The 12,016-nt window shown below is 41.1% G+C and overlaps 1 protein-coding gene across 3 annotated transcripts in view; it reads right to left on the bottom strand.

Annotated features, from left to right (window-relative positions):
- Window positions 1-12,016, bottom strand: part of DROSHA (drosha ribonuclease III) — a 113,787-nt gene that overhangs the window by 16,562 nt on the left and 85,209 nt on the right. For all 3 annotated transcript variants that reach the window (XR_006279074.1, XM_043508433.1, XM_038388590.2), the window contains exons 23-26: window positions 5,869-5,939; window positions 4,109-4,153; window positions 1,082-1,239; window positions 44-149 (exon numbers count right to left, since the gene is read on the bottom strand). Coding sequence is in view for 2 of the 3 variants with exons in the window: in XM_043508433.1 (XP_043364368.1) it covers window positions 44-149; window positions 1,082-1,239; window positions 4,109-4,153; window positions 5,869-5,939 (380 nt within the window). In the remaining variant the exon portion in view is untranslated. The remainder of the gene's footprint in view (window positions 1-43; window positions 150-1,081; window positions 1,240-4,108; window positions 4,154-5,868; window positions 5,940-12,016) is intronic.

Genomic DNA, 12,016 nt, shown 5'->3' with positions numbered 1-12,016 from the left:
CCACATTTGCTCTCCCGGACAGCATGACTGAAGGCATTCTCACCGTTAAGTGCCCTTCGTGATGATCAGGGAAATGTATGAATAAGTACTCAGTGGCTACCAATTGCATTATGGAGTCACCCAGGAATTCCATCCTCTGATTGTGGCCTCTGAAAAAGGAAACATCAATGTGGCAAGCTCAATAAGCAGTCAGGGGGAAAAAACCATGCAAATTTAAAAATACAGTAATTTAAAAACAAGTGTCCACTGTATTAAATGAATTCATTTTTAACCAAATTTAACACAATTTTCTGGTATTGATTAGATGTGATGAAAACAATTCTTTATTGCTGTACGTTGACTTTCTGGAGAAAGCAAATGAGGAAGTTACCGTTAAACAAAATTACTAAACCACAGATGTGGGACTAACTGGGGGGTACTGGCTAAATTTATCAGGAATAAGGTCCCAATACTACAATTTTTTGCATGCAAATAAACTGCTGTGTGTGTTGATTTCAATGAATCAACAGTCTCCCCCTATATGACTAGTTAAAGGATCAGGGCCTAAATCCACTTTAGGTTCAGGATTGGGTGTCACCAGGTATTACTTTATTATTTATATTGTGGATGCACCTAGGAACCTCAGACATGGACCAGTACCCCACTGTGCTAGTGCCTGTACAAACACAGAACAAAAAGACAGTCCTCGCTCCCAAAAGCATGGGTTTATTTTTCCCACATCAAGTCCATGTGGGCATATAGCATTACTGCATCAGGGATAAAGAACTGATATAGCGCTTTGAACTGTGACTTTCCTCTTGCCATTTATGAACCCCTCACATGAACATATCTCTCACGAATGCTTCCTCTTGTAATCCAATCCATGCTGTTACATGGTGCTGTTAAAATGAGGCAGCTAACATGCTACAAAATGTCATGCTTTGTTGCAGCAATTCCAGGCTCTCTGATGACCTCAGGTTGCATTATTAGATCATGACCTTCATTAAACATACATAGTTGTTTCTTATTATAAGTATGGACCATTAAGGAAATCAACAGTAAGATTACCATAGTTCAACGTGGGATTCTGCTTTATACTCACAGAGTCAGGTGGTTAAATCCCACAGTTCTCAAAGTGAAGGCCCGCGCCAGAAGTCGAACATGAGTAAAAATGACTCCAATTGCTTCCTCAAACTCGGTAAGTTTCTGGAGAACTGGGGAAGTCTCGATAAGTTGCCGATCAGTGTTGGATTCTTGCAGCTGTAAATAATAACAAATAAAAATTAATGATAGAAGGCCACTATACATTTCTAAGAAAAAAGATCTTTTTTGAGAACAGCAAATCTTTTGAAAACCATTGACCGTTTGTGAGGGAAAAACAAAAATGTGCATTGTGTATATACACAAACATCCACCTCACACTTGGACTGACACTTGGATAATCAAGAAGCAGACCAAAAAGTGAACAAAACCAAACAAACCCACCCTACTACTTTCTTTAAAAACAGAAAGAAATGGCAAAGCTTTAAAATAAAAAATTTAAAAGGACAATGTTAAAGTAATTTCTAATAATATTTACAATGGTATTCTTCAGGCCAACACTGCCCCAAAGCAGAGAGAATCAATGCCAAAGTCGGGAAGTAAGTGATTTCTGGGCCAAAGAGGAAATTAAATCTTCAGTCCAAACAAGTGGGAGTAGGAAAGAGAAATAACTCTCTCTCTTTTGGGAAATAAATGGACGGCACTAGCTCCAATGTAAGTTGTACCAATGCAGAAGTACAGATCACTACAGGGAGAGAGCTTCCCTCAGGAGCTTGCACTGCCACCTTGGAAAGCTGGAACTGAAATCTCTTTCCATTAAGACTTTTGTTTATTTACTTCTCTCTTGTGTACACACCAGTCTGGGCTGTTGTACAAATAACTCATGAGCATTGAGCTAATGGCAATACTTAATCTATAATGCCATTTCAGAGCTCCTCAGAGTATATATGAAGCATTTGGTTCCTTGTCCTTAGATCTGTGTGTGAGGACACCCTGCACCCAAGAAGAACCTCAGTGAAGTCAAATGAACTCTGCACAAAAATTCAGGGACTTGGTTTGGACAAAACAGGTAGAAAGAGTAATATGTCTGAGACAAAAGAGGTAGAAAGCATAAAATGTCTGTGACCGATATGACAATTTTCTGCCATACATTTGGGACACTTTATGAATTAAGTTTAAGAATCTTTGGGGTCCACTGTATTAAATGAATGGTTTTCATGGTTTTATTATTGTGGGCCATGATTGTATGTAACCTCTCGGGGGGGCAGGGAAAGGGGGAGAGGAGAACTGTTACAGATGTGAGACCTGCAGGTTCAGAGGACTCTGTTGAACAATGTGCCAGACAAGAATGGACTCTTGGAACAAGGACAATGTTAAGGTTATTTCTAATAATGCTTACAATGGTATTCTTCAGGCCGACTCTGTCCAAGAGCAGAGAGCATCAATGCCAACTGGGGATGTAGGAAGTGTCTGGGCCAAAGGGGAAATGAAATCTTCAGCCCAAACGAGTGGGGGCAGAAAAGAGAAATAACTAGTGATAACCTATGGTGAATAAATGCATGGTGCTAGCTCTAATGTAAGTTGTACCCATGCAGAAGCACAGATCAGGAGAGAGAGAGAGAGAGAGAGAGAGAGAGAGAGAGAGAGAGAGAGAGAGAGGTTAAAACAAACAAACCCAAAACAAAAACACAGAATGAGGAGAGCTTCTCTCAGGAGCTCGCAAAGCCACATTGGAAGGCTGGAACTGAAATCTATTTCCATTAACAATGGGGAAAACTCAGTTGTGGAAGTTGAAGGAATGACACCTACCAGAGACCAAGGTTGAAGCTGAAGTGATCTCTGGCAAGCTTTTTAACATGTGGGTAGGTTCTTTTATTGTTTTTAATGTTTTCTCTAAAAAGAAAAGGAGTACTTGTGGCACCTTAGAGACTAACAAATTTATTTGAGCAAGCTTATGCTCAAATAAGCTTGCTCAAATAAATTTGTTAGCCTCTAAGGTGCCACAAGTACTCCTTTTCTTTTTGCGAATACAGACTAACACGGCTGCTACTCAGAAACCTGTCAATGTTTTCTCTGTAATCCTTTCATCTTAAGAATGAAAATGCTTGCTTATGAAAAGTTGTGTGGTAACTTAGAACTGCAGACCATTATGCTGTTCATAGCCTCTGGTGAGAAAGCAAAGCTGTGTGACTTGCTGGGAACATCTTACTGCAGGCAGGGAATTGTGCAGCCTGGAAAAACTCTGCTCAGGAGGAAAAGAGACACAGGTCTCTACCAAGAGAGGTGATGGCTGAGGAGCCGGGAGCCTAGAGTGGATGCCCTTGGTGGACCACAGATACAGTTGCCATGAACCACAGCAATGTTTATCTATGGTACTTGTATGGCTCCCATCACCATAGTAGCTGAGCACCTGACAATCTTTAATATATTTATCATCACAACACCTCTTTGAGATAGAAAATTTCTATTATCCCCAGTTTACAGATGGAGAACTGAAGCACAGGGAGCTTAAGTGACTTGCTCATGGTCGCACAGGAAGTCTGTGGCAGAGCAGGGACTTGAACCTAAGGCTCCCACATTCTCTACTAGTACTTTAACCACGCATTGACTTTCTAAATAGATGAGAAAAGAGACTGATTAAATTGCCAACACTTTAAGTGTCTATGTAATATTAATCTTATTGGAATCACTGTTAAAAATAACCATGCTATATTACAGCAAAAAAATTAGCAATATGTTTTTAAGCAATTTGATTCAAACCCCTTGACCTCCCATGATTAAGTTGGGATCTAAATGCTGAGGTCAATAAAATATGCATACAGACTGTTTTTTGTATCCAGTTTTCTAGGTATAATAGATAAACAGGAGGAAGACAAAGTTACTTCTCACTAGATTTATCTTGCTACAAATCCACACATATATTAAACACAGGCCATGAGGTGAAAGCTTGTTATTTACAAAAATTCACAAAAGCAAAAATGGCTACTTGATACTAAATATTCTAAGATATCACCACAGCTGAATGCCTTAGAAATCCTTAGAAATAAAATACAGATATGAAATTTATGATAGACAAAGGCACACTTACTTGGAGTGGGTGTAGTGGGTAATTAAGCCATACTTCCTGTAGGTCCTGCAAACATTCAGAGATGCCTTTAGTGGTCAAGGGAGTCATTTAACAAATTCCACAGTACTAAATAAGATGGCATTACTTGAAAAACTGAACTGTTTCAGATGCTGCCGCTGCTTATTGCAAATTCAATAGTGCTATCAATCTCATTTTTAAAATAGTGTATTCACTACTCAAGCTGCCGGTAGTTCTCCCAATGAGCTTGTGTCGAAGATGCAGAAAAATTCTTGAACCAAATAAAAATGGTTTAAAAAAAAAAGTAAAAAAAAATATTTGTTGAAGCTAATTGTCGAACTTTATTTCCCACCACTTGCTCCGCAGCAGGTTTAAAATTGACCAAAAGCCAAGACTAAAACTCTAGGTCATGTAGGCTTCATTCATTATAACACTCAGAAGCATGTAAATAGTGAGATAGAATATGCCACAAAATACTTATATGTCTCAAATATTATTTGTTGTTCCACAGACTTTGAGACTTTAAAGAAGAAAAATATCATTTAATTAATTCCCTGGCCATCGTGTCAGTGGTCTCTTCTGTAGTATAACTATAATTTATATGCACTAGCGCCTTACATGCCCCGTCATCCAAATGCTAAGTACTTTTTGAATGCGTAAGATGACCCAGTCCCTACTTCAAAAGGCTTACAAGCCAGTTGTGCAAAAAGCACAAGTCTGCATCAAACAATGAGAAGGAGGAAGAGGGTAAAGTAATGAGAATGTGTGGTTACATAGGCTAGTGATGTGCACACATCCATGGTGCTGAATTAAACATCTTAAAAATATATAAATGAACAACAACAGCAACAACAACAAAAAAATCAGCAAATATCAATCCTCAATGGCCTTCTACATAGCCAATATGGAGCAGACTTTAACTGTGTAGTAGGACTGATGGTGGTTGAAACACCTAGCTTTAACACTTGGAGGGCTACAAAAAATAGTCCCAAAACATTTTTAATGCCTCTAACACAATGTTTGTTTTACATACATGGCATATACTGAATACATGATGGTATGATGTGGTTTAAAAGTTTTATCGGAATTCATTTCCCATGAGTTGCATAACTCATTTAGGTCCGCACAACTCATGGATAAAAAGACCATCTCATACTTACGCTGTTAAAATCTTTATTTTACATAATCATATATTCCCTATTTTATTTACTCTTTATATTTAAAAAAACCCCAACAATCCTACATTAAATGAATGTTGAAGTTGCCAGGTCAAGCACTCAAAAGTTAGGAAATGCCAGAATTAAGGGTTCCCTCTGAATTACAAACAATGTACTTTTAATATACTTTTAAAAAATGTAATTTCCTAATTAAACACCCTCCCCTAGAAATTCTATCATTTAGAATTGTTTTGACCCCCACAAAGATCAGCAATGTTTGAATCCATCACACAGACTTCTACTATTTGTAATAACTGCTGAAATGGAGTTCTACAAGATTCATGCACTACTTTATTTGCTCTTCTTCATGCAAGCCAATGAGCAAACAGAATCAAATTAATGTTACTCTGTTTCCAACAGGACCAGTACAACTCAGTATCATAAAATGCTGTTTTCATGACCTTTAAACTAAGAAAAACAGATGTAGTATATTCTACCCCAACCGCCAAATATAAAAAATGGTGGTTTTAATTAAATTGACAAAATTAACATGTAAACGAATAAGAAGTTTTTTAAAAGTAACTCAGCCAACAGGAAAACAAATACCGTGTCATTAAAGAGTAAACGTCCAAATAAGTGTTTGGCTTCTTCTAGGCTTCCCTCCAGGTAAACAGCTCCTATATGGAAGGAACAATATACAATAGGGTAAAAATGCACTAGTATTCAGAAAAGTACAAAATAGAGACTACGAATCACCCCCTCCCCAAAAAAGGCAACAGCAATTGTGGAAACCACAAGTTCCTCTCTCTTCGTAATTAAAGTGCAAAATGAAATTTTCTGCGAAATATAAAGAGAATCAAATCAACAGTGTAAAACGAGAAAAAAATTCTTAGAATCCTAACAAGTTACATCAATGATACAAAGTGGTATGCCAGAACAATGAACTTTAATAGCATTAGGCTAGAAGTAATCCTGTGTTTATAGGTGTTTTCAAGTAACCACCTACTTAAAATTCTCTCATACACTTGATATGTGAACATTTATAACCAAGACACAACTTACAGCAGCCAGGGAATTTATTTTGTCCCTTTGGCATTCCTATATCTTGCGTAAATCTTTGCCAGAACTACTCTCAACATTCGAAACCCATCAGTACTCCCTGCCCCCCCCAATAATATATTATTTCACAAATTGACATCAGTGTAGGGGGGTTTTATTTGGAATTAGGTTTAATGGGGTGTTGAATACTGCTGTTTTTTAAAATTACTTATATCATAGTTCTGAGCACCGGTATTGCTAGGACCTTGTTGCAATTTTATATAGGAATGACGTTTAACTGATATTTTGGATCCTTTAGTGGTTTTAGATGGAAACAAATCTTGTGTTTTGGGATCATGGGGGAAATCTGTCTTATATTGTACAGTATAACAGGTGTACCTGGCTCTTCAAGGTCCCCTGCTTGAGACCCATGGCCCTGCTACACCCTGCCCCAGGAGAAAAACAGCAAAAGGTGGGTCCTCCAGGCCTTCCTAGAGAGGCCTCACAAGGTAGCCAATCAAAGGCCAAATGGCTTAGTTAAAAGGAGCTGCAGGGGCTTAGCAAGTCAGTTCCTAGCTGTGACTTGAGTAGCAAGGAAGGGTGCTCTGCTTTGGCTATACGGCCTGAGAGTTTACCAGAAGTTGAGTTCTGGCTGCATTTTGCTTTTGCAAGGAGAGAGTAGACCAGAGAACTGTAATCCTAAAGTAATGGGTGAAAGGAAAGAGATCCAGTGGGAAAATGCCCAAGAAAAACAGTAGCAGCTAACGGAAGCAGTTAAAGGGAAGAGTGTGAGACTGCTGTTCATAGGGTCCCTAGCTGGGTCCTGGAGTAGTGGGTAAGACCAGGTCCCCGCACCAACCACTGGAGAAGTGTCCTAAGCCCCAAGAAGAGGATAAGGTATGTTTAGAAGCTGAAGCAAAGAGCTGGAATAGGGCTGAAGACCCTGATATGGCCAGACAGATTGTCTCATAAACTCTTGGTTACCCCTCTGGAAGAGGACTGAACTTGAGTGATGTCCTGGCTTGAGAGGTGGGGCAGTGAGAACTGGTGAAGACAAAGAGTCTCCAGGGGAAAAGTCCTATAACAAACCAGGGAAGGATTTAAAGTTAGCCCAGAAGGGGCTCAAACTGAAACCAGAGACAGGGCTGTAAACACTAATAAAGGCACAGCAATAGTCCTTGTTGGACCTTTGTTACCCCAGCAGGGTTTCATTCGTGCACCATATGTGGCTTGGCTGGAGGTCTAGTGAGGTCAGCAGTTGACGGGGTGCCAGAAGTGAAGAAAAAGTGCAGGATTGCACCCAGTTTACTGGAGGCATTGACCAGAGGTGAGTGCCCCATCACATATGGCAACCTAAAAGGCAACATTAAAGATGGACGTCCAGGATTGTCATTCATTCTATGGCTTCCAACTACATGGAATGAATCAAGGCTGTGCCCCTGGAGAATGATCTTAGAGGGCAGTGGTTCATTAGACGTTCCATGATTTGGATGCCTTCTCCATATTCACATATCGGACTGTCCTTCACTTTCCATCTGTTTAGTAGGTAGTTTCAATAGTGAGTGGGTTCTGATGTGGTTTGCTGTGATCCATATCTTAACTAGAATGCGTGGTTTGCTGTGATCCATATCTTAACTAGCATGCGTGGTTTGCTGTGATCCATATCTTAGGTAACATGGTGAAGCCGGGTAGTTGGTGCTGAGGTTCCTCTGACACCTCTTCTACTCAGTGCCCCAAGAACTCAGTTTGTCTCTAGTTTCACCATCTAGGTTCCTTTATACAGCAAAGCTAAGCTGAGTTGATCAGACTCAAATATAGGGGATGGGTATAGCAGACATCCAAACTTGCACAGAAAAACTTTTCCTTATACATTCTTACCAACATTAATAACACATTGCGACCAGTGTCCCAGTGGGGGCCAGCTGAGGTTACCCAGTTAGGGTGAACTGCAACAAATGGGGAAGTCAATCCCCAAAGCTGGTGGATATTTTAACACTTAGATTTACGAAGCCAGCACAAAAGAGCTTCTTTATGACCTCACTGGTTACTCAGAAGTTCAAGCAACACAGTTCCTTTAAAGTAACCCAGCCTCAGGCCTCCATCCAGGTACCCAAGTCAAATATGAAGATCTCTGACAATCTCATTTCATCATATAAAATTAAAGGTTCTACCAATCCCAAAGGATCAGACACATTACCTCCCAGGTTATTGAATATTCCAGATCTTACCCAAATACATGCTTATAGCCAATTTTTATTAACTAAACTAAAATTTATTAAAAAAGGAAGAGAGAATGGTTAAAAGATCAATATACATACATACATGAGTTCAATTCTTGAGGTTCAGATACATAGATATGGTGAGCTTTGTAAAGCTTTGCAAAGATTTCTTTTAGAATTTAGTTCATAGGTCATAGTCCAATGTCCAATATCATATTCAGGGCAAACCAGTCAGCACTGGGATCATGCTTCAATGCCGGGGAAGCTTAAGCCACCTCAGCCCTTGCCCTGCCCCCTTCACCATGGCCCTGCCTCTGCCCCGCCCCTTCTCTGAGACCCCACCTCCGCTCATTCCATACCCCCTCCCTCTGTCGCTGGCTTTCCTCCACCCTCACTAAGTTTTACCAGGCTGGGGCAGGCAGGGGGTTGGGGGGCAGGGAAGGAGTTTGGTTGCATGTGTGGGGGTGCAGGCTCTTGGAGGGAGTTTGGATGCAGGCTCTGGGTGGGGGCAGGAGGCTGGGGTGAGGGAGGGATGCTGGCTCTGGCCGGGCAGTGCTTACCTTGGGCAGCCCCTGAAAGAGACCTGCACATCCCTCTGGCAGCAGTTCCTAGGTGTGGGGGGGCAAGGGGTATCTGCCCGCTGCCCCTGCCCGCAGGCACTGGCCCTGCAGCTCCCATTGGCTGAAGTTCCTGGACAATGGGAGCTGTGGAGTCGGTGCTCAGGCAGCACGCAGAGACCCCCTCCCCATGTCCCCCCAGGGGCAAGCTGGACACTTCTGGGAGTGTGCAGAGCCAGGGCAGGTAGGAAGCCTGCCTTAGGTCCACTGCACCTCTGGACTTTTACCGTGCAGGAGGCGCTGGGAGGAGGGGGGAGGAGTTGATCAACGGTGCCCGCGGATCCCCGGGGCCCCCAGACCACAGTTTAAGAAATGCTGCCCTAAAGGATACGTCTTGGCACTATCACTCTTTAATATTTATATCAGCTAAATGCCTTCAACAGTGAGACAAAATATACCACTGTGTTCACACTGTACAAACTCTTGTAATAATATTTGTACAAGATTGCCTTTTGAGCTATCATTTAACATCTCAATTTGCTGATCAATAATATCAAGGCAAAGTGCATGTAGTGGCGTTATATGAGACGTTATAAACATAAGCTGAGATAATAACTAAAAATAGATTTTCCAGACAAGTCTGGGGAGTAGCCAAGCCAGTTCCTAAGAGACAAAGGTTTAAACAAGGCTGATGGACCACTACCTGCTAAATAGCCATTCTTTGGCAGGACAGGGGGCAGGGGCAAAAAAATCCACATCTTAGCAAAGAAACAGCATGGAGTTCCCTTCCACATAGACTGCTGCCTTGCTCCCAGCTGGAAATGCTTCTCAAAGAGGAGACGGGACTATAAAAAGAAGGAGCAAACACCCCAAGACACTCCTCTCTCTCTCTCCCTGCCCATTGTATTCACTGCACCTGAAAAGACAAAGGAAGCAGCCACTGCATGCTGGGTGGTGGAGGGGCCCTGACCTAAAAAGTTTGGTCAGTTAGACTGCTGGAAGCATGTGGTGAGAGAACTTTTCTTTGAATCTAATGTAGATTAAGTTAGGCACCAGTAAACGTTTTATCTTTAATTTCTTGTAACCATTTCTGACTTTGATGCTTCATTACTTGTACACACTTAAAATCTCTCTTTGTGGTTAATAAAACTTTTTTTATTGTTTTATCTAATCCAGTACACTCAAGTGGAAGTGTTTGGGTAACTCCACTGGGGGTAACAAGTTGTGTGCATGTTATTCCCTTAAAGGAATAACAGACTTAATATATTTGTACTATCTAGGAATGAGCTGGACACTCCAGTACAGGACATACGTTTCTGGGGGGAAATTGAAGTCTAGGAGTGTGTTGGGGTCACCCTGTGGTAAACTTTAAGGTGTGGCTGGCTGGCTACAGCACACACACAGACATATCTGGGAGTGACCGACATGCTGGAGGCTATTTGTGAGCAGTCCAGGTAGCAACAAGGCTTTGTAAAGGGTAACCCAGGTTACAAGGCAGAAGTGACACAGCTACTCATTGGTCTGGATTGTACTGTTATGTCACACCCAGTCTTGGAACTTTGGATATGTAGATGACCTTTTGATCACATCCAAGTGAGCACTTCTACCTAGATCTGAAAAAGCTGGGGGAGGGCTATAGGTTACGGTGACTCAGACCAAACCCTTGGAAAAACAGCTACGTCTGTTTTTTCCACCGGAGCAACAAATTTGAATGTTACCTTCTGGAACACCAAACTTAGGAACAAAGATTTCCTTAAATATCTTGGTGTGATTCTGGATCATAGCCTCACAACCCGCCAACATCTGACAAAGACCACCGCCAAGATACAAACAGGAGCAATATAATTCACAAACTAGGTGGGATCAGTTGGGGCACAGACACTCAAATCTAGCTGAAAGCCACCTTGGCCCTCGTCTTCTCAGCAGCTGAATGGTGCATGCCAGCATGAGCAGGTAAAGTACATACAAAGCCTGTCAACATGCAGTTGAACACTTATGAGAATTGTCACAGGATTGCTGAAGTCAACAATGGTCTGGGTTCTTGTCCTCTCATATATTTATCTTACCACCATCCCTTTGGAGAGAAACAGCAATAATACAAAAATATGACTGTGTGATAATGCACCCAGACTATAGGGAAATGACAAACTAATAGTACCACTAACAATATTGGTAGTAATTTGTATTACGGAGCACCTGACATTGGCCACTGTCGGAAGACAGGATTCTTGATTAGATGGACCTTTGTTTTGACCCACTATGACCATTCTTCTTTTCTTTTCTTTTTCTTCCCCTTTCATATAGGCTTTAATGACATTAAAAAATGCCAAAGTTAACTTTTGAGGTCTTGACTTGGCAACCTTAGTAATGTTCTTTTAATGTTTTGTGTATGATATTTCCTAAATTTTCAAAAAGGAAAACAGGAATTCCATCATGTGGCATCATATTGAGACCTACATGGATCATCAGCTGGGTTGCAGCCTTTATATCCACTGCACAGAACTCTGCCACTTAGACCCCTTAGATTCTCCAGTCTATCTTGCCACCCAGACAAACTTACCTTTGTGATAAAAGGTTATTTAAACCTAAAATCACAGCACATTAGGTTGCTCTCAGTCCCAAGAAACCAATCATTTACCCCAGATCAATTGGTACTCTAGATCTTTCGCCAAAGACAATGCTGGCAGCCAATTCTGTAGTAAACTAACTAACAGTTTATTAGCTAAGAAAAAAAGAATGAGAGTTATTGAGAGGTTAAAGCAGGTAAAATATAACAACAGGTAAATCACAGTTTATAACTCCAAATGGTGGCAGTGATGTAATACACTGCCAGTTTCTCAAAAGTCCTTCAGGGCTACACAGAATAACTCTGGGGATCTCCGTCTTCTCATTCAGATATTCTGCCCTATTAGAATCCTAACAGTCCAGAGATGATGTATC

Source organism: Dermochelys coriacea, chromosome 2 (genome assembly GCF_009764565.3).
Source record: "Dermochelys coriacea isolate rDerCor1 chromosome 2, rDerCor1.pri.v4, whole genome shotgun sequence".
NCBI classification, from domain to species: domain Eukaryota; kingdom Metazoa; phylum Chordata; order Testudines; family Dermochelyidae; genus Dermochelys; species Dermochelys coriacea.
The sequence above is the reverse complement of the archived record's forward strand: the minus strand, read 5'-3'. Positions and strand labels throughout refer to the sequence as shown.